Source organism: Pelophylax lessonae, assembly GCF_965119305.1.
Source record: "Pelophylax lessonae genome assembly, chromosome: 2".
Taxonomy (NCBI): Eukaryota; Metazoa; Chordata; class Amphibia; order Anura; family Ranidae; genus Pelophylax; species Pelophylax lessonae.
Window position 1 is genome coordinate 562,159,002 of NC_138769.1, and position 20,773 is coordinate 562,179,774.

General features: G+C 43.8%; 1 protein-coding gene across 1 annotated transcript in view; it reads left to right on the plus strand.

Annotated features, from left to right (window-relative positions):
* The window catches only part of ESYT1 (extended synaptotagmin 1), a 169,797-nt gene that overhangs the window by 43,732 nt on the left and 105,292 nt on the right, over window positions 1–20,773 (plus strand). The window contains exon 3 of the mRNA XM_082246504.1: window positions 17,131–17,172. Within this exon, the coding sequence (XP_082102630.1) occupies window positions 17,131–17,172 (42 nt within the window). The remainder of the gene's footprint in view (window positions 1–17,130; window positions 17,173–20,773) is intronic.

A 20,773-nucleotide genomic window follows, 5' to 3' on the forward strand; every position in this document is an offset into this window, starting at 1 on the left:
AAAAAAAAAAGATTTTTAATACAGAAATGTTGGCTTACTGAAAAGTATTTCTATGTACAGAATAGTATGTATTCAATACTTGGTCGGGGCCCCTTTTGCATTATTTACTGCATCAATGCGGCGTGGCATGGATGCGATCAGCCTGTGGGACTGCTGAAGTGTTTTGGAAGCCCAGGTTTCTTTGAGAGTGGCCATTATCTCATCTGCATTGTTGGGCCTGGTGTCTCTCATCTTCCTCTTGACAATACCCAACAGATTCTCTATGGGGTTTAGGTCAGGCGAGTTTGCTGGCCAATCAAGTACAGTGATACCATGATCATTAAACCAGGTATTGATACTTTTGGCAGTGTGGGCAGGTGCCAAGTCCTGCTGTATAATGAAATCGGCATCTCCATAAAGCTGATCAGCAGAGGGAAGCATGAAGTGCTCTAGAATTTCCTGGTAGAGGGCTGCGCTGACTTTGAACTTGATAAAACACAGTGGACCAACACAAGCAGATTACATGGCTCCCCAAATCATCACTGACTGTGGAAACTTCACACTGGACCTCATGCAAATTCTGTGCCTCTCCACTCTTCTTCCAGACTCTGGGACCTTGATTTCCAAATTAAATGCAAAATTTACTTTCGTCTGAAAAGAGGATTTTGGACCACTGAGCAGCAGTCCAGTCCTTTTTCCTCCTTAGCCCAGGTAAGACGCTTTTGATGTTGTCTCTGGTTTAGAAGTGACTTGGCACAAGGAATGTGACAGTTGTAGCCCACGTCCTGGATACATCTGTGTCTGGTGGCTCTTGAAGCACTGACAACAGCCGTAGTCCAATCCTTGTGCATCTCCCCCAAATTCTTGAATGGCATTTGCTTCAAAATCCTCTCAAGGCCACGGTTATCTCTGTTGTGCACCTTTTGTTCTACCACACTTTTCCTTCCACTCAACTTTCCATTATTATGGTTGGATACAGCACTCTGTGAACAGCCAGCTTCTTTAGCAATGCAGTTTTGTGACTTACCTTCTTTCTGGAGGGTTTCAATGACTGTTTTCTGGACAACTGTTAAGTCAGCAGTCTTCCCCATGATTATGTAACCTACCGAACCAGACTGAGAGACCATTTATAGGCTCAGGAAACCTTTACAGGTGTTTTGAGTTAATTAGCTGGTTAGAGTGTGACACCTTAAGGCCCCTTTCACACATACGGTCCGTTTGTCCATTTTTCATTCATCCGTTGACGGATGAATAATGGAGATCAATGCATCTCTATGTAAAAACGGATGATCATCCGTTAACATCCGTTTTTCATCCACTTCCGCCAATGTCCGTTTTTTGGAACAGATGAATGCCCTATTTTTCATCCATCAAAAAACCGGATGAGACAAAAAATGGATGTAAACGGACAAACAGTCCGTTTTGCATCTGTTTTTGCATTGGTAATGGATGTAAAAAAAAATGGATGAAAACAGACGAAAAATGGATGGAAAATGGATACATTTCGACATGACTGAACTGATGAACTTAACGGACTGTATGTGTGAAAGGGGCCTAAGTCTACAATATTGAACTTTTTCACAATATTCTGATTTTCTGAGATACTTAATGTTGGGTTATCACTACCTGTAAGTCATAATCCTCAAAATTTAAAAGAAAGAAATGCTTGGAATATATAAGGGCCCTTTTACACGGGCGCTCCGTATGTCTGCAAATCATCCTATTTTTTTTGCGGATGATTTGCGGACATAATGTAAGTCAATGGCATTGCGGATGTCAGCGGAATACCATCTGCTGACATCCGATTTTCTTCCTTTCAGTTCTGTTCCGTTTTTTGGAACGGAACAGAACCCTATTTTTCCTCCATTCAAAAAACGGAAAGGAAGCAAAATCGGATGTCAGCGGTGTCATCCGCTGACATCCGCAATGCCCATAGACATACATTATGTCCACATCATCCGCAAACGGATGGGATGATATGCGGACATACGGAGCGGATGACATGAATGTCATCCGCTCTGTTAAAGAAAAAAAAAAAGTCCCGCAGAGGAGCAAAAAACCGGAGCGGCCGTGTGAAAGAGGCCTTACTCTGTGTGCGATGAATCTATAGAATATATGAGTTTTTCACTTATTGAATTGAAATACTGAAATAAATACACTTATTATTGGTATTCTAATTTTATGAGATGCACCTGTATTTGTTCAACCTGCTTATTTTTAGAGCAGGGTAGAGAGAACGATTGTAGTTTTATTCAGGTTTGCTTACATGAGATCTGTAGACAAATCTTGTGCCATTTGCCTGTAGCAGGTCTACAAATTGCCAGTGTTCTGTACACATTGCTTCCCCTTCACACAGCACGCGAACAATGTGACAAGCTTGTAGTTCTGCCAAGTTAAAGAATTACTTTGTGGCAACATTCATTTAAAAGAACAAATTATATCAGCCACCTGGATCTTGTTTACAGGTGACTGATCACTGGACAATACAATATTCTTTACAGCGGTTGAAGTATGTATTTTATTAAGGGTTTGTAAGCTGATTCACATAAGAAATCCATACATAAAGAATACAAGAGTAGTGAATTTATCGCAATGATGTCATTCTGATATCTTACATTATAAGGTATTAGATACTATCAATCAATCCATCAATCCAATTAGTTAATCCATCCATCGACTTGGGTACAACCAGTTTCCTGGATTTTTTACATTCAATTACTGCCGGCGCCTATAGTCTTAGCAGTAATCATTGTGTTCTGCTGACAGGGAAGCCCCCCCACTACTCATGGTGGAAGGAAAGAAACTTGACTAATCTATGGGTTGCTTAAATCTTCTCCTGGTCCTTTGGCCAGATCTGTTTTCCTTGGGTGATAACCTATTGTACATATTGCTGTGATAAGAATGGTGCTAGGGATCTCCACTGTGTACATAATGCTACTCAATCATTTATTATAGATAAGGTTAAAATGTTGACTTTACAGGTTCCTTTTGACAAACATATCAGGCAGGGTTCTAAAGTACTTGAATCAGAGCTAAAAAGTCACAGCATAAACTTCCATTTTATAACATCAGCATTGTAATAACAATAAAAACAATAGTTATCTATGACAATCCAAAACAAGCTTTCTTGAAAAATCTCCTTTCATGTTGTGAGTTCTACCTGTCTGCTGGCCATCTCATCCACCACTTTCTGGGTTTTCTGCATGCTTTGCAGCTTCTCCTCCGCTCATTCCTTTGGTTTACTTTCAATCTATAAGGACTACATATCCCATGGTACCTTGCTTCCTGCAAGCAGTGATTCCTGTACTGACTCCTGAAACTCCTCCTCTCAGCATCTCTGTAGGTCAGAAAGCAGGTTCTGTGAAATGTGTGACACAGCAGTGACTACAGAAAGACATATCACAGAATTTATGGTGGTAAATGAGATCTTCACAAAGTAAAGCTGACCATAGACCAATCGACATTCTGATCAGTTTGCGTCCATCCCTGTTCGACACACGTTAATCGTTCAATTGACTTCTGTTGGAGGAGAATGTTGGAAAACTTTTAAATTATGATCAGTGTACTTTGACAGCAGCGGGGTGCAGCTGTCAGAATAAAATGTCCCGCTAGAGGGAAAAGGGGGGTGGGGTGGGATTCCTCCCTCCACCTTTTTTCATTCAACCATCTATGGATGGCTTTAATTTATAAATGTCCAAATTATTCCGATTAAAAGCAGTAAGCTAGAAATAATTGACATTTTAATATGAAAATTAATATAGGGTTTTAAATTTTGACAGTGGATACAATTTGAAGTGTCAGTTCATCCTAAACTGGCATTTCAGTTTTGCATAGATGCTAGAGAGTTAGAGAATATGTACATCCAATATTTCACATTCCTGATGTATAATATTACCAAAAGCATTGGGACGCCTGCTTTTCTACGCGCACAAACCTTAATGGTATCCCAGTCTTACCCAGGGTTCAATATTGGGTTGGCCCACCCTTTGCAGCTATAGCAGCTTCAACTCTTCTGGGAAGGCTGTCCACAAGGTTTAGGAGTTTGTCTATAGGAATGTGTGACCATTTTTCCAGAAGCGCATTTGTGAGGCCAGGCACTGATGTTGCATGAGCAGGCTTGGCTCGCAGTCTCCGCTCTAATTCATTGCTAAGGTGTTCTATCAGGTTGAGGTCAGGACTCTGTGCAGCCCAGTTAAGTTTCTCCACCCCAAACTCACTCATCCATGTCTTTATGGGCCTTGCTTTGTGCACTGGTCCAAATCATTTGGTGGAAAGGGGATGATGGTGTGGGGTTGTTTTTTATGGTTTGAACTTGGCCTCTTAGTTCCAGTGAAGGGAACTCTTAAGGTGCCAGCATACCAAGACATTTTGGACAATTTCATGCTCCCAACATTGTGGAAATAGTTTGGGGGTGGCCCCCTTCCTGTTCCAACATGACTGCACACCAGTGCACAAAGCAGGGCTCATAAAGACCTGGATGAGCGAGTTTGGGGTGGAGAAACTGGACTGGCCTGACCTCAACCCGACAGAACACCTTTGGGATAAATTAGAGTGGAGAATGCGAGCCAGGGCTTCTTGTCCACATCAGTGCCTGACCTCAAAAATGCGCTTCTGAAAGAATGGTCAAACAAACATTTCCCATAGACACTCCTAAACCTTGAGGACAGCCTTCCCAGAAGAGTTGAAACTGTTATAGCTGCAAAGGGTGGGCCAACTCAATATTGAACCCTATGGACTAAGACTGGGATGCCATTAAAGTTCATGTGCGTGTAAAGGCAGACGTCCCAATACTTTTGGTAATATAGTGTATATGCCTCCTGTACCATGCACTTGTATGAAAAAATATCCTGTTCTTTGTATTACTTCCTTTTTGTGTGAAATCCCTGGCGTTCCTGCCAGTCCATCTGCTTTCATGTTCAAAATGGACCACACTAGGCAGGAGAACCCAGCGTTGGCAGTTCTCTAGCTATGCTAGAGAATACAGGTGAACTAATCGGGGTAATGACAGCAATATTAACAAAGCAGTTATTTAACAAACTGAAGTTGTGAGACCAAAAAGAAAAAAAAAAAAAAAAAAAGGGAGGGAACAGTCTTAGAGAAACCAATATTTCTAGAACGTGAAATATGAAGTGATCACTAGGAGTCATGTTGGAGCCTCAAAGTCCTATAAAATATAAACCGAGGTAAGCATCTCCTATAATGTTGTTCTAGTGTAATGAGCATTTCATGGTACACATATAAAGTATTATTATATACCTTCTTCCTATGATCAAACAAATAAGCTAGCAAGCAGATCTTGCATCCCCGCATAATCAATTCTCATTGCTGCATTTTCCATTAGCTGATTGCTTAGCGGTCAATGCACTGCTGCCCCGGCTGTGGCCCTGCTGATGGAATGCTTTTTACTTATGGCTACAAGATAACTCAGTACAATTGGGAATTCCAGCTGATAGGTGAGGATTTTCGTGTTCTTTTAATTACTGGGTAAATGTGTACAATGGCAAAGAGTGTTGTGTAATGTTGTTCGGTATCATCATAAACAGTTGTAGGCCCTTGTATTTCTGCATTCAGGCATGGCATATGCAGCGGCTACTACAATGACGTAAACTGAGAGTTTCATAGAGCTTTACATAAAGGTAGTTTAACATTTGCAAAAGAAATAAAATTTAAAACAGGCTTGTTTTAAGTATTTGAGTATATAATAGTGTAGCGCAGTCTAATAGCAATAAATAACAATCTTTTTAAAAGCCAATAATAATAAAAAACATATAATGGATAAAAAGAAGTTCATAAGGTGGTGAAAAGACGGTAAAAACAAAGTCCACTAGTGATCCGGTGAATAGACAATAAGTGTGACTTCAGTGCTCATAAGATCCCGTCACCCGGCATTATCTGCCTCTCACCTCCAGAACTTGACCCCACAGGGTCAAAAAGCATGAAGCAATCTCCACGATGTAAAGCCAATGAACTCAGTAAACCGGACTACAGCCTCCAGCAAACGCCTGCACTGATGACTTATGGGGTAAAGGGTACACCTTCCCAATCCACTCCGAATCATAAAAATAGAAGGAAACAATCTAGTGCTCTCTGTTGCGGCAATAACACTTTATTTTGCTCAAAAATATTGCACTTACATGAATCCCGAATATTGCAGGCATAGATAAGGAGATGATCCCCGCTGAAGAAGTCTACGCCCACTTGACGTAACGCGTACGGGGGATTGGTCACACGGTCCTACGGCCAACAAACTACTCGGGAACCAGGCACCATCCAGCACGCTGCTCGCTCTCCTTATCTATGCCTGCAATATTCGGGATTCATGTAAGTGCAATATTTTTGAGCAAAATAAAGTGTTATTGCCGCAACAGAGAGCACTAGATTGTTTCCTTCTATTTTTATGATTCGGAGTGGATTGGGAAGGTGTACCCTTTACCCCATAAGTCATCAGTGCAGGCGTTTGCTGGAGGCTGTAGTCCGGTTTACTGAGTTCATTGGCTTTACATCGTGGAGATTGCTTCATGCTTTTTGACCCTGTGGGGTCAAGTTCTGGAGGTGAGAGGCAGATAATGCCGGGTGACGGGATCTTATGAGCACTGAAGTCACACTTATTGTCTATTCACCGGATCACTAGTGGACTTTGTTTTTACCGTCTTTTCACCACCTTATGAACTTCTTTTTATCCATTATATGTTTTTTATTATTATTGGCTTTTAAAAAGATTGTTATTTATTGCTATTAGACTGCGCTACACTATTATATACTTATTTATTGAAGGTGTTGGATTACCCTTGAGTGTTAGCTGCTGGTCTTATGTCTTTGTTTATTCAGCGCTGAATCTTCTCTATATATATTTCATACTTGTTTTAAGTATTAGATGACATAATAAAAGGACAAAAATGATTTTAATATTTTTATGACAGTGGGGTCTCTCTCAAAGTGTAAAGGTACAGTTCTATTCAAAATTATTCAACCCCCACTGAAATTGATTGTTTTGGCCAGTTTGACATTGATTTTGATCATTCAGTCATTCTGCTTACAATTAAATCAAAGAGGCACGTGTAGGTCAGACAAATATAACATAACATTTATAATGAAATAACCACACATGTCTTTTCTGTGCTCACATCATTATCAGTTTTATTCAACCCCCTTAGTACTTAGCAGAACATCATTTTACAGTTATAACAGCTTTTAAACGTGAAGCATAGCTTGACACAAGTGTCTTGCAGCGATCTACGGGTATCTTTGCCCATTCGTCATGGGCAAAAGCCTCCAGTTCAGTCACATTCTTAGGCTTGTGCACTGCAACTGCTTTCTTTAAGTCCCACCAGAGGTTCTCAATCGGATTTAAGTATGGTGACTGTGATGGCCACTCCAAAATGTTCCAGCCTTTAATCTACAACCATGCTCTAGTGGACTTGGAGGTATGCTTGGGATCATTGTCCTGTTGAAAGGTTCAACGTCTCCCAAGCCTCAGGTTTGTGACGGACTGCATCACATTGTCATCCAATATCTCCTGGTACTGAAGAGAATTCATGGTACCTTGCACACGCTGAAGCTTCCCTATACCTGCAGAAGCAAAACAGCCCCAAAGCATGATTGACCCCCCCGCCATGCTTCATAGTAGGCAAGGTGTTCTTTTCTTCATAGGCCTTGTTCTTCCTCCTCCAAACATAGCGTTGATCCATGCGCCCAAACCGTTCTAATTTTGTTTCATCAGTCCACAGAACACTATCCCAAAACTTCTGTGGTTTGTCCACATGACTTTGGCATACTGCAGTCGACTCTTCTTATTCTTTGGAGACAGCAAGGGGGTGCGCCTGGGAGTTCTGCCATGGAGACCTTCATTACGCAGTGTGCGCCGTATTGTCTGAGCAGAAACTTCAGTACCCACATCTGACAAATCTTTTCTCAGTTCCTCAGCAGTCACACGGGGACTTTTCTCCACTCTACGCTTAAGGTAGCGCACAGCAGTCGAAGTCAGCATCTTCTTTCTGCCATGACCAGGTAGCATTTCAACAGTGCCCTTTGCCTTGAATTTGCGAATGAATCTTCCTATGGTGTCCTTGGTATGTTTAACATCTTTGCAATCTTCTTATAGCCATTGCCCTTCCTGTGAAGAGTAATCACCTCTTCTCTTGTCTTCCTGGACCATTCTCTTGACTTCACCATGTTTGTAACCACACCAGTAAATGTCTAGAAGGAGCTGAGTATCACAGTCATTTTAAAGCTGCCTAATTGGTGCTTATTAGGCTTTATTGCTGCTCCCTGACATCCACAGGTGTTTTCAATACCTGATTGAAAACACTTCAATGAACCTCTGTTCTTCAGAGTGGTAGTCTTTAAGGGGTTGAATAATTGTGTCAATGAAGAATTCACAAAAGAAACATTTACTACTGTATTACAAAACCAATTGATGTCATTTTAGTTGCATATGGTTCTTTAAGAAGTCCTTGTAGGATTTAATTCTGAATAAAATTACAAATGTACACTAAATTCCCTAAAACCCTTTACAGCATTGGGGGGGGGGGGGGGGGGGTTGAATAATTTTGAATACAACTGTATATTGTATTGTGTCAGTGTGTTCAAACCACGCATGATGAACAGATTGAACACGCTTTGTTGTGTGGTCATTTTTCCACTGTCAATACCCACTAAATTTGTGAGCCCTCTGCTTCTTCGCAATGACCACAGCTGTCAGTAACTGCTACAGTAATGCCCCGTACACACGTTCCGATAATCGTACGATAAAACTCGCTTTTGACCCGATCGCACGATAATCTGATCGTTAGTACAGCTCATAGTTCGATAGCCGATCATGACAGTTCATCCAACAAAATCTGAAGGGACAAACAGGAAAACTTCTGTCGTACGATAGCCCCGCGAACGACAATCGTTTCATCAGTACAGTATGCGTCCGCTAAAAATCGATCGAAAAAGACTGAGCATGATCAGAAACACTAAAATAGCACGGAAAACGCCTGGCTGCCATTGTTTTTGTTTTGCACCATCTGATGCGTAGCTAAGCAACCAGGAAACTTTTCCCGAATCGTACGACAAAAATCATACGGTTTGTATGCATTGTTGAATTTGATGTTAGTATCGTGCAACAAAATGCAAGCGATAAGTCGTCCGATTATCTGAACTTGTGTACGGGGCTTAAGAGGCCCAGGAGTGATTGCATGCATTATTCAAAATATAGTAATGTGAGTGGAATTGTGCAGATAAGATGCTAGCTGTGACTGCTTGTAGAACACTTGGCTGTTAGGCCTCATACACACTGGACGTTTTTACAGCTGCTGTTTTGGCATCAGACATTTTTTTCTGCAGCCAGTAAACTCCCCAGCATGTTATGCTTTGTGTCCTTGCACCCATAGGCCCCTTTCACACTGGCTTTTGGATCCAGTCCTCCTGTCAGTTTTTCAGGCGGACCTGATCAGATGCTCCATGCAGCCCTATGGAGCAGCGGATGTCAGCGGAGACATCTCTGCTGACACCCGCTGTTATCTAATCCAATCCAAACCTGTCCGTGAAATCCAGACAGATGGAAACCCTATTTTCCATCTGTCTGGAGGATCAGATCGGATGAAAACAAACAGGCGGTCCGTTATCATCCGATCTCCCACACGGAGCTGTCATCCGCCTGCTTAGCAGGGATCGGTGGATCGATCCCCGCTGGGCAAAACGGAGTCTGTCGGGCATACCGCCCGTGTGAGTGGCCATAGGCTGTTATCAGCAGTTTTCTGGCTGAAAAAAAAACCCGAGAACTAGTGGGTTTTAAGAGAAAAAAAATACTTTAACGCTGCTAAAAGCTGAAAAACGCAGCTATGTGTTTATCAATGTTTTTGAGCCATAAGCTTTTGTGGGAGTATAGTTTTGCTTAAAGCTAAATTAAAAAAACCCACTACAGCTGAAAAAAGCTAAATAGTAATGGCCACTTTGTGATTTTTACCTACAGGTAAGCCTATGATAAGGTTTACCTGTAGGTAAAATAAAGATCTCCTAAACGTGCACAGTTTAGGAGATTTTCACCCGGGATGCAGACCTTCAGAGCACCGTGCCGTAACTGAGGGATACTGCGCGGAAGTGACATCATTGCTGTTCCGACCACTCGCACAACCAGAGTCTGCGAACCCAGAAGTAAACCAGGGGGAAGTTGGAAGCCCTCTAATGCCCCGTACACACGTGCAAATTGTCGGCCGAAAATGTTCGGCCGCCGAACGATCGGCCGATTTTCGGCTTGTTAGTATGATGCTTCCGACAGCCGACAGCGCACTTTCGGCCGAAAAGAGTCGTGCAAGCATTAAAATTTTTGTATGCCGACACCAGAGCGGCCGATTGTTCGCCAGTCAATACAGAATTCGGCCGACAGACAGCAGATTTGCAAGACTGGGCATGCTCAGAAAAGAAAAAACACAGGGAAAGTTAACCATCACATGACATCACTTCTGAAGTCGGCTGCAGTCGGCGGACAAAATTCTTGTGCAGTCTTTTGCACTTTTCAACCGACATGACAGCCTGGGAACAAAAGACGGCCGATCGTTCGGCCCACAATCTGCATGTGTGTACGAGGCATAAGTGGTGACAGTGCGCCGCTGGAGGGATTCATTTTAAGGTAAGTATTTCATAATATGCTAATATGCGAAGCATCCTAGCATACTATGCTATTATTATTTTTTTTATTGCAGTGGTTTACAACTGCTTTCATTTGAGGTTTTACCCCCTTTTTTTTAACTGGCAATTGCGCCGCTCTCATGCAACACTGTACGCAAATGAAATTGATATCATTTTTTTTACACAAATAGAGCTTGGAGGTATTCGTTCACCACTGGGTTTTTTTTCCTTTTAGCCCCCGTTCACACTGGGGCGACCTGTCAGGCGACCTGGTCGCCTGACAGGTCGCCGTAGGTCGCCTGCCATACAGAAGCTATGGACCCGTTCTAATAGGAGCGACACAAGTCGCTCCGACTTAGAAAAAGGGTCCGGAGCTTCTTTGGGGCGACCCGGAGCGACCTGCATAGACTTCAATGTTATGAAGTCCGTGCCGGCCGCTCCGAGGTCGCGGTGCGAGCAGTGTGCCGCGACCTGTGAGGTCGCCCGGCGAAGTAGCGTCGCCCCAGTGTGAACGGGGCCTTAATGTAAACAAAAAAAGACCGAAAATTAAACACTGAATTCTGTGTGTGATTGAAAACAGCCGATAAGAAGGTTTCAGATTATTCACAGCACGGGGTGTGCGCATGCGCGCCCCAACATCAGAGGCAAGCCAGCAACATTACATGGTATGTTGCCGAGCCTACAGCTGCACCACTCGCAGTATATTTACTGTAAATAGTCCGCAGGTGGTTAAAAAGCTGGCAGAGGAAAGCATCTTTAGCCAGTTGTAAACTATTGACTGGGAGTACCTGCATGCACAATGGAAGGTAGTAAATTTTCAGTACATTCAGAAAGTTCCAAGTTCGAAGACTGGTACCCTTACTTTTTCTTCCATGAAATGATATACTACCTGCAATGTCAACCATATCAAAATAAAGCAGAATTACAGTCAAAAATAGGATGAGGTTGAAAAGTCCATCATATAACATGTTTTTGGACTTCTTGTCCCAGAGGCGATATAGGAAGAGAGAAAAAACTTCCAAAAACCGAGGAAAGGAAAAGTGGGGAGAGTAAAGCCTCGTACAGGTTTTTTGTTGCATGCTAGTCTCATGTTGAAAGTGAAGAGGTTACTTTCATACTAAAATTCCCGTATGACAGAATTCAACTTCAGAAGTGATGTCATGTGTTGAATTGATTTATATGTGTTCTTTCATTTCTGAGCATGCCTAGTCTTGCTCTTACGATTTTTTTCGGATGAAAACTGTACTGATTAAACGAAAATTGGATGTTGTGTTGACGTACGATAAAAAATTTTATAGCCTGCACATCCAGTTTTTGTCATCCGTAAATCGGTAATCGGCTGTCGAAAACACTATACTAACAATCCGAAAATCGGCAGATCGTTCGTCGGAGGAAATTTTCCTTCCGATTTTCGTATCGTGTGTACGGGCCTTTACTCTACATAGGTGGGACAAAGACCACAAAGAAAACCTGACAGGGATTTTAAATCCTTCCTTACAACTATTCCAAACCAAAAAAAAGTTTTTACCTAATACATATTGAAATATCTCTGAAAAAGCCTGTTCTAAAATGGACACACTATTCCTAAAAATGTGTATGTGATAATTTCTAGTTCCTTCTATTGTACCTTGGAGAGGATGTGGTAATTAACCTCAGTTGTCTTGTGTGGCTGGTTTTGATTGATTGTATTTGTGCGCGGTTTTTGTATTGTACCTTGGTTACTGGATTATTAAGCTGGAAAAGAGCTCCCAAACTAGAAGTGGTTAATAACCTTTTTGCACGGCCTATGCCCATGCTAAACTGATTTTTATTTTTTTCTTTCTTTAGCAAGTGGCTTTTTAACCACCTCGTGTCTGGACACTTTCACCCCCATCCAGTCTGGCACATTTTTCAGCTTTTCACACTGTACCCAAATGAAAATGTTATCATTTTTTGACACAGAACCTTCTTTTGATGGTATATGGCCCCGTTCACATTGCCACGATCCGACTTGGGGGGGCGACCTCCGAGGTCGCGGTGCAAGCAGCGCGCCGCGACCTAGGAGCGGCCGCCACGGACTTCATAACATTGAAGTCTATGGCGGTCGCCTCCGGGTCGCCCCAAAGAAGCTCCGGACCCTTTTTCTAAGTCGGAGCGACTTGTGTCGCTCCTATTTGAACGGGTCCGCAGCTTCCCTATGGAAGGCGACCTACAGCGACCTGTGAGGCGACCTCTGTCAACTTGGCTTCTTATCCTGCAGCTCCCAGCTGCTGCATATCTCACAGGCTTGGGCCTTTGTCTGGAAAAGAGAAATGGACAGAGGGCGCACCAGCCTAGCGCATTATCTTCAAAACAATTTATTGTAATAGACATGTATACAAATTTACTACAATTTGACCTGAATCGCATTTTCCGGATACCAGCCGCAAGGCCACCCCTTAAGCGCAGGAGTCATTTTCTCTTTGTACATTTTTGGGCCTTTGTCTGTCCTGACCTGGACAGTATGGTGCAAACAGTGCACCTCTCACTGCTACCTTCGCACGCTGACCCCATCAGGAGAGTGGGGCTCTGACCTTAACTATGTCTCTAACATGAAGCCAGCACACACCTGTGCCTTTTAAGTGTCATTGTTTTCTGGAAAACCTGGCCCAGACTGCCATTTTAAACAGTGGCACAGCTTCTCCCTGCCACAACCTATAAAATGACCACATTTTGGAGATAAAACAAGGTATTTTTTACGAGGCATGGCAAGTCTTTTGAAGACTTCATTTGTTTTGCCCAAATATTTAGAAAAATGCGTAAAGAAGATAAAAATAATTTCTTTATACAAAAAGTTGGCAATTTAATAAGATATTTCTCACACACAGCATGGGCACACTTACATTTACACCCCAAACACATTCCACTACTCCTAGTATGGCAATACGGTACCACATGTGTGAGACTCTTTCGGTGTCTGGACTTATAATGTGTCAGACATTGTATCTTGTGTATCATACAAACTAACCAATTGTGTCAAAACCAATGTACTGTAATGGTCACCTCTGTATTCAGGATATATAGCTTAGTGTAGCGTCCCCTATAGCAGTCCAAGTTTCTATAAGCCAAGCAAACCTAGGCTACTGGTACATGGCTGCTCCCTAGGAATGCCAATTTCACTGGACAGGAAGTGCAGGAGGCTAAAGAAAGGCAGAACAAAAGAGTTCCTGCGGTTTCCAGAGTGCAGTTGTCTGCAGGGGATGGCTGGGACCGGTGTCTCCCAGAAATGTAGTCCGTGGGATTTGCAGATGGGTCAGCTCAGGCACTTGCAGAAACATGGTTAGGAAGCAGGCAAAGGATTGGCTCAGGCAGAAGGCAGAAATTGTATCAATTAACAGGTCAGGGTAAGTGCAGGCAGCAGGCAGAGACAACACTGCACTGGTGTGGCAGTGATCAGGAACACTGTTGCTGCCTTTCATTGGTCTGGTGACACTGAAGACTAGCGTGGCAGCAATTAGGAACAGTGCTGCTGACTTAGGCTGGTTTGGTGACACTGGGACTGGTGTGGCCTTAATCAGGGACACTGTTGCTGGCTTACACTGGTATAGTGACACTGCGACTGGTGTGCCAATAATAAGGAACACTGTTGCTGGCATACACTCGTTGATGACACTGGAACTGATGTGGTGGTGATCAGGGACACTGTAATTGGTGTGAGGGTGATCAGGAACACTGTTATTGGTGTGGTGGTGATCAGGGACACTGTAACTGGTGTGGCCGTGATCAGGGACCGTGGGACTGGTTTGGCGGTGATCAGGGACACTGTAACTGGTATGGAAGGGGGCCAGGGACAGTGGGACTGGATGGTGAGCCCTGATGTGTACCACCAGAAATGAGCATGTGTGTCACCGGGGGGTATATGTCCAGCATTTACAGGAAATCTCTGCTTTGTAGTAACTGTGAATGTATTCTCAATGTGCATTTGTATGCCCTACTTTATCGCTTGCTGTGGTCAGGAAAAAGCATATCTTCACTCACATTGGTTTATGGCAAGGCCTGTAAAGCAGACATGATGTCACCCTACGTGATTAGGAGTCTGATTCTTGCAGTCAGAAAGGAGTGCAACGATTTAATATTACAGATACACTTTTTCCATTCTTGTCATCATTCGGCCTGTGTTTTATCGTGATTTTTTTTTTTCACTCCTACATTGGTTTCATGAGCTTCTCCACATGCCATCACCTCTCCCCTTCCGCTTTCATACAAGTAACCTCAATTTCCTTACATGCTGATGCTATCATCAGCACAAGATAGTCACAATTTAGTAGCTAATAAACAAGCGGAAACCAGTATGAGTAGATGTACAGGACAGTGTGATCGGCAGCCAACAGCTTTCTGTTACTGTGTACGGTTTTCATATTTTTGATGTGTTTATTGTATTGTAATTCAGATAGCGTTTGACTGAAGGGATATCACTCGTGGGGCCCTCATCATGGTCGATGATGTCATTCTGTTATTTTGGCCTAAGTTGCCTATACACAGATAACAAATGCCTTCATCTACGTTACACAGTGTGAATAGACGAATCTCCCACCAAGACTATTGTATTTTGAAAGACTGCCCCGCCGGCTATCAAAATACCTAAACAGTGCCTGCATCTGATTGGACACAGCCACTGTTTGTCCAAATGTTTGCTGTCTGGCGTCTTCATTTTTTTTCGAAGGATGTCAGATAAGAGGCAGTGAACTTCAGCTGAATTCTGCTCTGTGTTTGGCCAGCTTTAGTTTTGGCAGAAAAATTTTTTTTCAGTCTTTTTGCCTCCTAAGGAACCCTTGAAATCACTTTTAGGTCCTGGAAAACCCCTGCTAAAGCCAGTTCTTTGGGGGGCAGTGGAAAAAATGCCCCTCAAATTGGTGGTCAGTAGGAAGTAGGTGGAATGGCTGCTGTACACACAGGCTGAATGTTTCTAATAAACCAGCCCATGCCGCCCGATATTTGGCCTGTATGTATGGCCCTTTAGGCTAGATTCACACTGCTGTGAGACAATTTTTTTTAACTGTTCTTAGTGCGATTTTTGTACTGCAACTTGGATGTGGTTTGCATATTCTGTGGGGCCGAATCTCACTTGAATTGCACAAAAGTAGTACAGGAACCTTTTCCAAAATCACGCTGAGTTACATTTATGTGAACAGGCGCCATCGAAAATGATGTGATTTCCATTGTCATGTGATTCTGTGTGACTCAAGTTGCATCTGAAATCGCACTAGTGTGAATGGAGCCTGTTTTTCTATGCATAAATTGCTGTTATGCTTATGTAGCCTTTTTTTTGGAAGAGCAAAATTCATTTCAGATCTCTGTACACATATGGTGGGAATATATGGTGAGTGTGAACAGAGCCATGGATTGGAAGGCTGCCTATTTATCTTCTGTTTCAATGTAAGGTAAAATGGAACTAAACCCTCCTATGTTTTACAACCAAGGAAGCTGCCGTCTTAGCTTTTGTTTGATTTGCAGTTGCCATGGTGCTGCACATGTGATTGAGTTATGATGACACCAGCTATTTGATGGTTTGACAGTTTGGTTGAGAGAAAAAGCAACTGTTACAGTTATCGCATGCCTTGAATGTAACTGTTTTTGAGAAACCAGTAAAATCATTGGGTTTAGTCCTGTCTGAGGTTTACTAGGTGGATGTTCAGGCCTTCTTGATGCCAGCTTGGCTGTTGGTGCTTCAAGCTGCTCCTTGAGGTTAGGCTTCTCGACTTTGTTTTTTTCTGTGAGCCTGTTGGAGTTTTTTGCTGTTGTTCACCCCTCAATGGTATTGCTTTTGTATGTGCCAGTTTTCCAATACTATTCCTGTTTCCTATACTCCATTTGTATCCTGTACTGCATTTTTGAAATCTATTTCTTGGAGTACGGTACAGGACACAGGATACTTCTCCCTGTCTTGGTTTCCACTTATTGCTTGCTAAAAAAAAAAAAACTTAAAATAGCTGGGAATGGGTGCCCAGTCGCCTGATGTTGGCTGTATATAACCCAATTGTCTAGGACTGTAGCTGGCCCAGTGGGTTGAACGAAAAAGGAATGATCTGATTCTCCCCATCCACACACTTGAGGTGGATGGGGAAATGCTTCCGCTGTGGTATTGTACTCTGACAGCGAGGAGACTTCTCTGCCATCAGAATTCATAGATCAGCGCTGTAAGCTATAGCCTGTGGCAGCAATCAATCAGGAAAAACCAAACAGGTTGGTTGTACAAATGTCAGTCGGTAGATCAATTTCTGTACAACCAGTCCATACATGGATCAAAATTCAGCCAGTCCGTGCTGAACCACAGCCAATTTTGATCCATGTATGGCCGCCTTATGCCTGTGTCCTGTAATGTACTCCAAGAAACAAATTTTCAAAAATCAAAGTAAAAAATCCAGTTTTTTTTTTTCTTCACAAGTCTGTTTAGGTAAAGGAGCAGTGGCCATTATAGGCTGATGTCTCATGTGATTGTCCTGTCTTTATAAATTAATATAATTACAAATTATCTTTAGGTGAAATCATAAATCAAATTGCTTCTTTCTATTTTGGCAGGTTACCTTCCCGGATGTAGAGAAAGCAGAATGGCTGAACAAGGTAAGACTATTTATGCTGTAACATTCATATTGTAGAATACTGTAGAGCACTGGTGTCAAACACAAGGCCCGCGAGCCGAATGCGGCCCCCAAGGCCATTTCATGCGGCACCCCCCTTGTCTCTGCCCCCACCTTGTCTCTGTAGTCAACAGCAGAGAGGACAGAACTCCTTTGCCAGAGCCAGCACTCCTCTGTGCAGCTGTAGAAAGGCTCCTCTTTGCCCCCCCCCCCCCCCAGGACACGGGGTGCTCTGGACAGCTAATCCTACAGATATAACCGGCCCTTTGAGGGCAACCATAATGCTCATGCGGCCCACGATGAAATGGAGTTTGACACCCCTGCTGTAGAGCATGGGTGTCCAACCTTTTGGTTTCTCTGGGCCACATTGAGTGTAGAGAAATTTTCTCGGGCCGCATATAAAATATATACTATAGTTAAGGTATATAAGTAATAAATCGCAGCGGTGCCCTTCCCGCGCCGCCGCGCCCCCCACGCTAATTTAACACAACTAGAGGATGATCAAAAGAAATGGAATCGGTATACAGAGGTTTACTTCTTCTGAGAGATAATAAAGGAACACTCTAACCACCATGACCACTTCAGTGATTTGAAGTGGTCATGGTGGTAGGAGTCAGAAACACTGCACATGCTCCCCTCCACTCTGAGGCAGCCTCTGCCTATCGTTAGTTGGAAGCTGCTGTGGCTGTGCCCCTGACCCGACTTCCTTCCTCCCCAGCAAAAACAATTTGGCAGGGGGCCGCATTGCCTGTGAGCTGCCAAATAGGGGGTCTCTTTTAGAGCATGGATGGTTAGGATATTGCTTTGTATGCTGCCTTGATGCAAACTAAAGCTTAATCACAGTAATTTTTGATGGAAATTTCAACCTTTTCCTACTCTATCAACTTGTTGTTTTTGTCTGTGACCCCATTGGGGACAAGTGATATATGGAGCAGTTGTCATTGGGGCAGGAAAGCACAGACAGCAAAAGAAATGCTATAAGTATTGTCCCTATTGGAGAAATTTCACATCACATCTTTTCCTGACAATAAATGAGAGGAAATATTGGAGGACGGGAGAAAGGGAGCAGTGGAGGAATCCCCATATGTACAGGACAGAGGTTGGAAAATGGAACAAGGCCTTTCTGGGTACTCCTCTGCCGCCCCCCCCCCCCTTTTTTTTATTTTTTCCTTCTTTCTCCTCATCATTTCCTTTAAGGTATGGGGATAATGGGTGGGAGAACTTTTTTTTAAGTAACACAAGACATATACCCACCGTAATTTGAAATAGCATTTTCTCTAGCGCTCATCGACAGACGTAGTCCTCGGTGATACACCACCTTCGGGTTATGTTACCTCCGCAGGAGCAGGACTAGACAGGAAATTAAAAAGCTCTGGCCACACCCTAGGGGCAGTCCCAGAGGGTATATCCTCTCTCTCTCTGCCTCAGCAAATCAGTTATTTTCTGTCTAGTTAGGAGTAAGGACCTAGACACCTTGCTGGGATCTTAGGTCCTGGCAAGAATTTTTTCTTAAAGGATTTTTTTTAGACAGCTTTTTCTCCAGTGTTCCTGTGAGATCTTCAAGCAAGAAAGCTGAACTGGGCGACGGGCTGGATGTTGAGATCCGGTGGTCACCCCAGTTCAGCCTACGAGCGCGTGCAGGCCATAGCTCCGCGCTGGGTCGGCCGCGACAAAGTCCCATTAAAAGGACTGAACCCGCGAGTTAAACGTCTCGCTGAAACGCCAAAGACCATGAGTCACGGCGTTCGTATCGGTCGACAGCCCTCCCGCCCCGGTGGAGAGGGGTACTGTCAGGAGTTGGTGCCCGCCTGGTTCCGGTATGGTGAGTAGTATGTTCCCCCTTTTCCCCTGACGGGTTTTGTGGTGAACGCGGGCCCCTCTCGGTATGGTAAGAAAGAGTCCTTTCTATCCTATAACATGTCACAGATCCTCCTACTTTGAGTGTGATTTTTTTGTGTACAAAAAGCCAGGAGGCTTGGTTTGGGAGCTAACAATCTATTGTATACATGTTTAAAAGATGTAATCTGTGGCATTCTGGAATCTTATGGGTTAAGTATAAGCTACCTACCAGTCAGAAGCCACGGACATGTAGACTGCCTTCCAAATCAGATCTCCAGCTATTAGCAGGCCTCCCGAACGGCCATGCGGTCCGCCAGGGGCCGATACCGCCAACCACGCCATATCCCCAGGCAGAGACAGTGTTGTGTGCAGCACACCGACATTCAGCAGGCCGCCGCCATTTTTTCTTGCAGGATCGCACGAGCCGCCATTTTGGCGTAGCCTCGTGTCTCCAGCATGGGGGCGGCCATGTTTGAGGTGATCCTACACCTCGTGGAGCTTGGGGGGAGGCGCCGGAAGGCGTGCAGAGGGGCGGAGCCGCCTCCTTTCTTCCTGGGCAGCCAGCCAAAAGACTTCCTGTTTGTCAAGACAGCGCTGTAACCTGTTGCAGTTAAACTCTGAGCATCAAGTGGTGAGCCTGGGGGTCTATCTCTCTCTCTCTCGATCGATAGGGATCCCTAAGCAGGTAACACTAAGGGGCTTTTTTGTGGCGCTGGGGGTCAGAAAAGAAAAAAAAAAAAAGTTTTTTTCTTTACTTTTGAATTATATTATCCAGGAAGTAACTGGAGTTATTATGGACCCTGCCACACATATTCCCCCACCTGTTTCCCTCGAGGGGGCCTCGGGACCCGCCGGTGCACAGAGTATAGAGTCATTTACAGCAATTTTGGAGTCTATGGTGGCTCGGGTGGAGGCGGCCTGTCAGGGACGGGGGTCAAGGAAGCGACCCCCGCCTACCCCTATACCATCTGACACCTCTGACTCAGATTCAGAGATGGTCACGGCAGTTGCAGGTTCCTCTGCAAGGGCTGTTATCCCAGGTAAAGCCCCCTCAGACAGTGAGGAGGACGCTTCTTCTCTTGCTATAATTCAGGAAGAAGCATTGGTGGACGCACTAGTTGTGGCAGTGCAGGAAACCTTAAAACTTGAGGCTTTACCGGCAGAGGCAACTGAAACAGAGAGGCCTTTTGGGACTAATAAGCCCATCAAGACGGCGAAGGCTTTTCCTGTACCTAAATGTTTTGGTAATCAGATTAAAGGAGAATGGGAGCATTCTAAACGTACCTTTACTATTTCCAAGCGTATTGCTAGACGCTATCCGTTTGAGGAATCCATCATTAAGAAATTAAAGGTACCACCAGTCGTGGATCCGCCTATTTCCAGGCTGAATAAAGCCACGGTTATTCCAGTGGAGGACACTTCGTCCTTTAAGGATCCGGTGGATCGAAAGATGGAAGCAGAGTCCCGCACCATCTTTTCTCTGATAGGGTCAGCATTTAGACCAGTAATCGTTATTGGTCTAGTTTCCCAGACACTTACGGAATGGGCGAAGATGGTACGCCAAGATCTTAGGGGAAAAGATATTCCCCAGGAGACATCTGATTTGATGGAACAGATCATACAAGGGCTACGGTTTATCTGTGACGCAGCCTTGGACACTACTCCCCTATTAGGGCATGCATCTAAGTTAGCAGTGATCCTCAGACGTGTGCTGTGGTTAAAATGCTGGTCAGCTGACCTAGGTT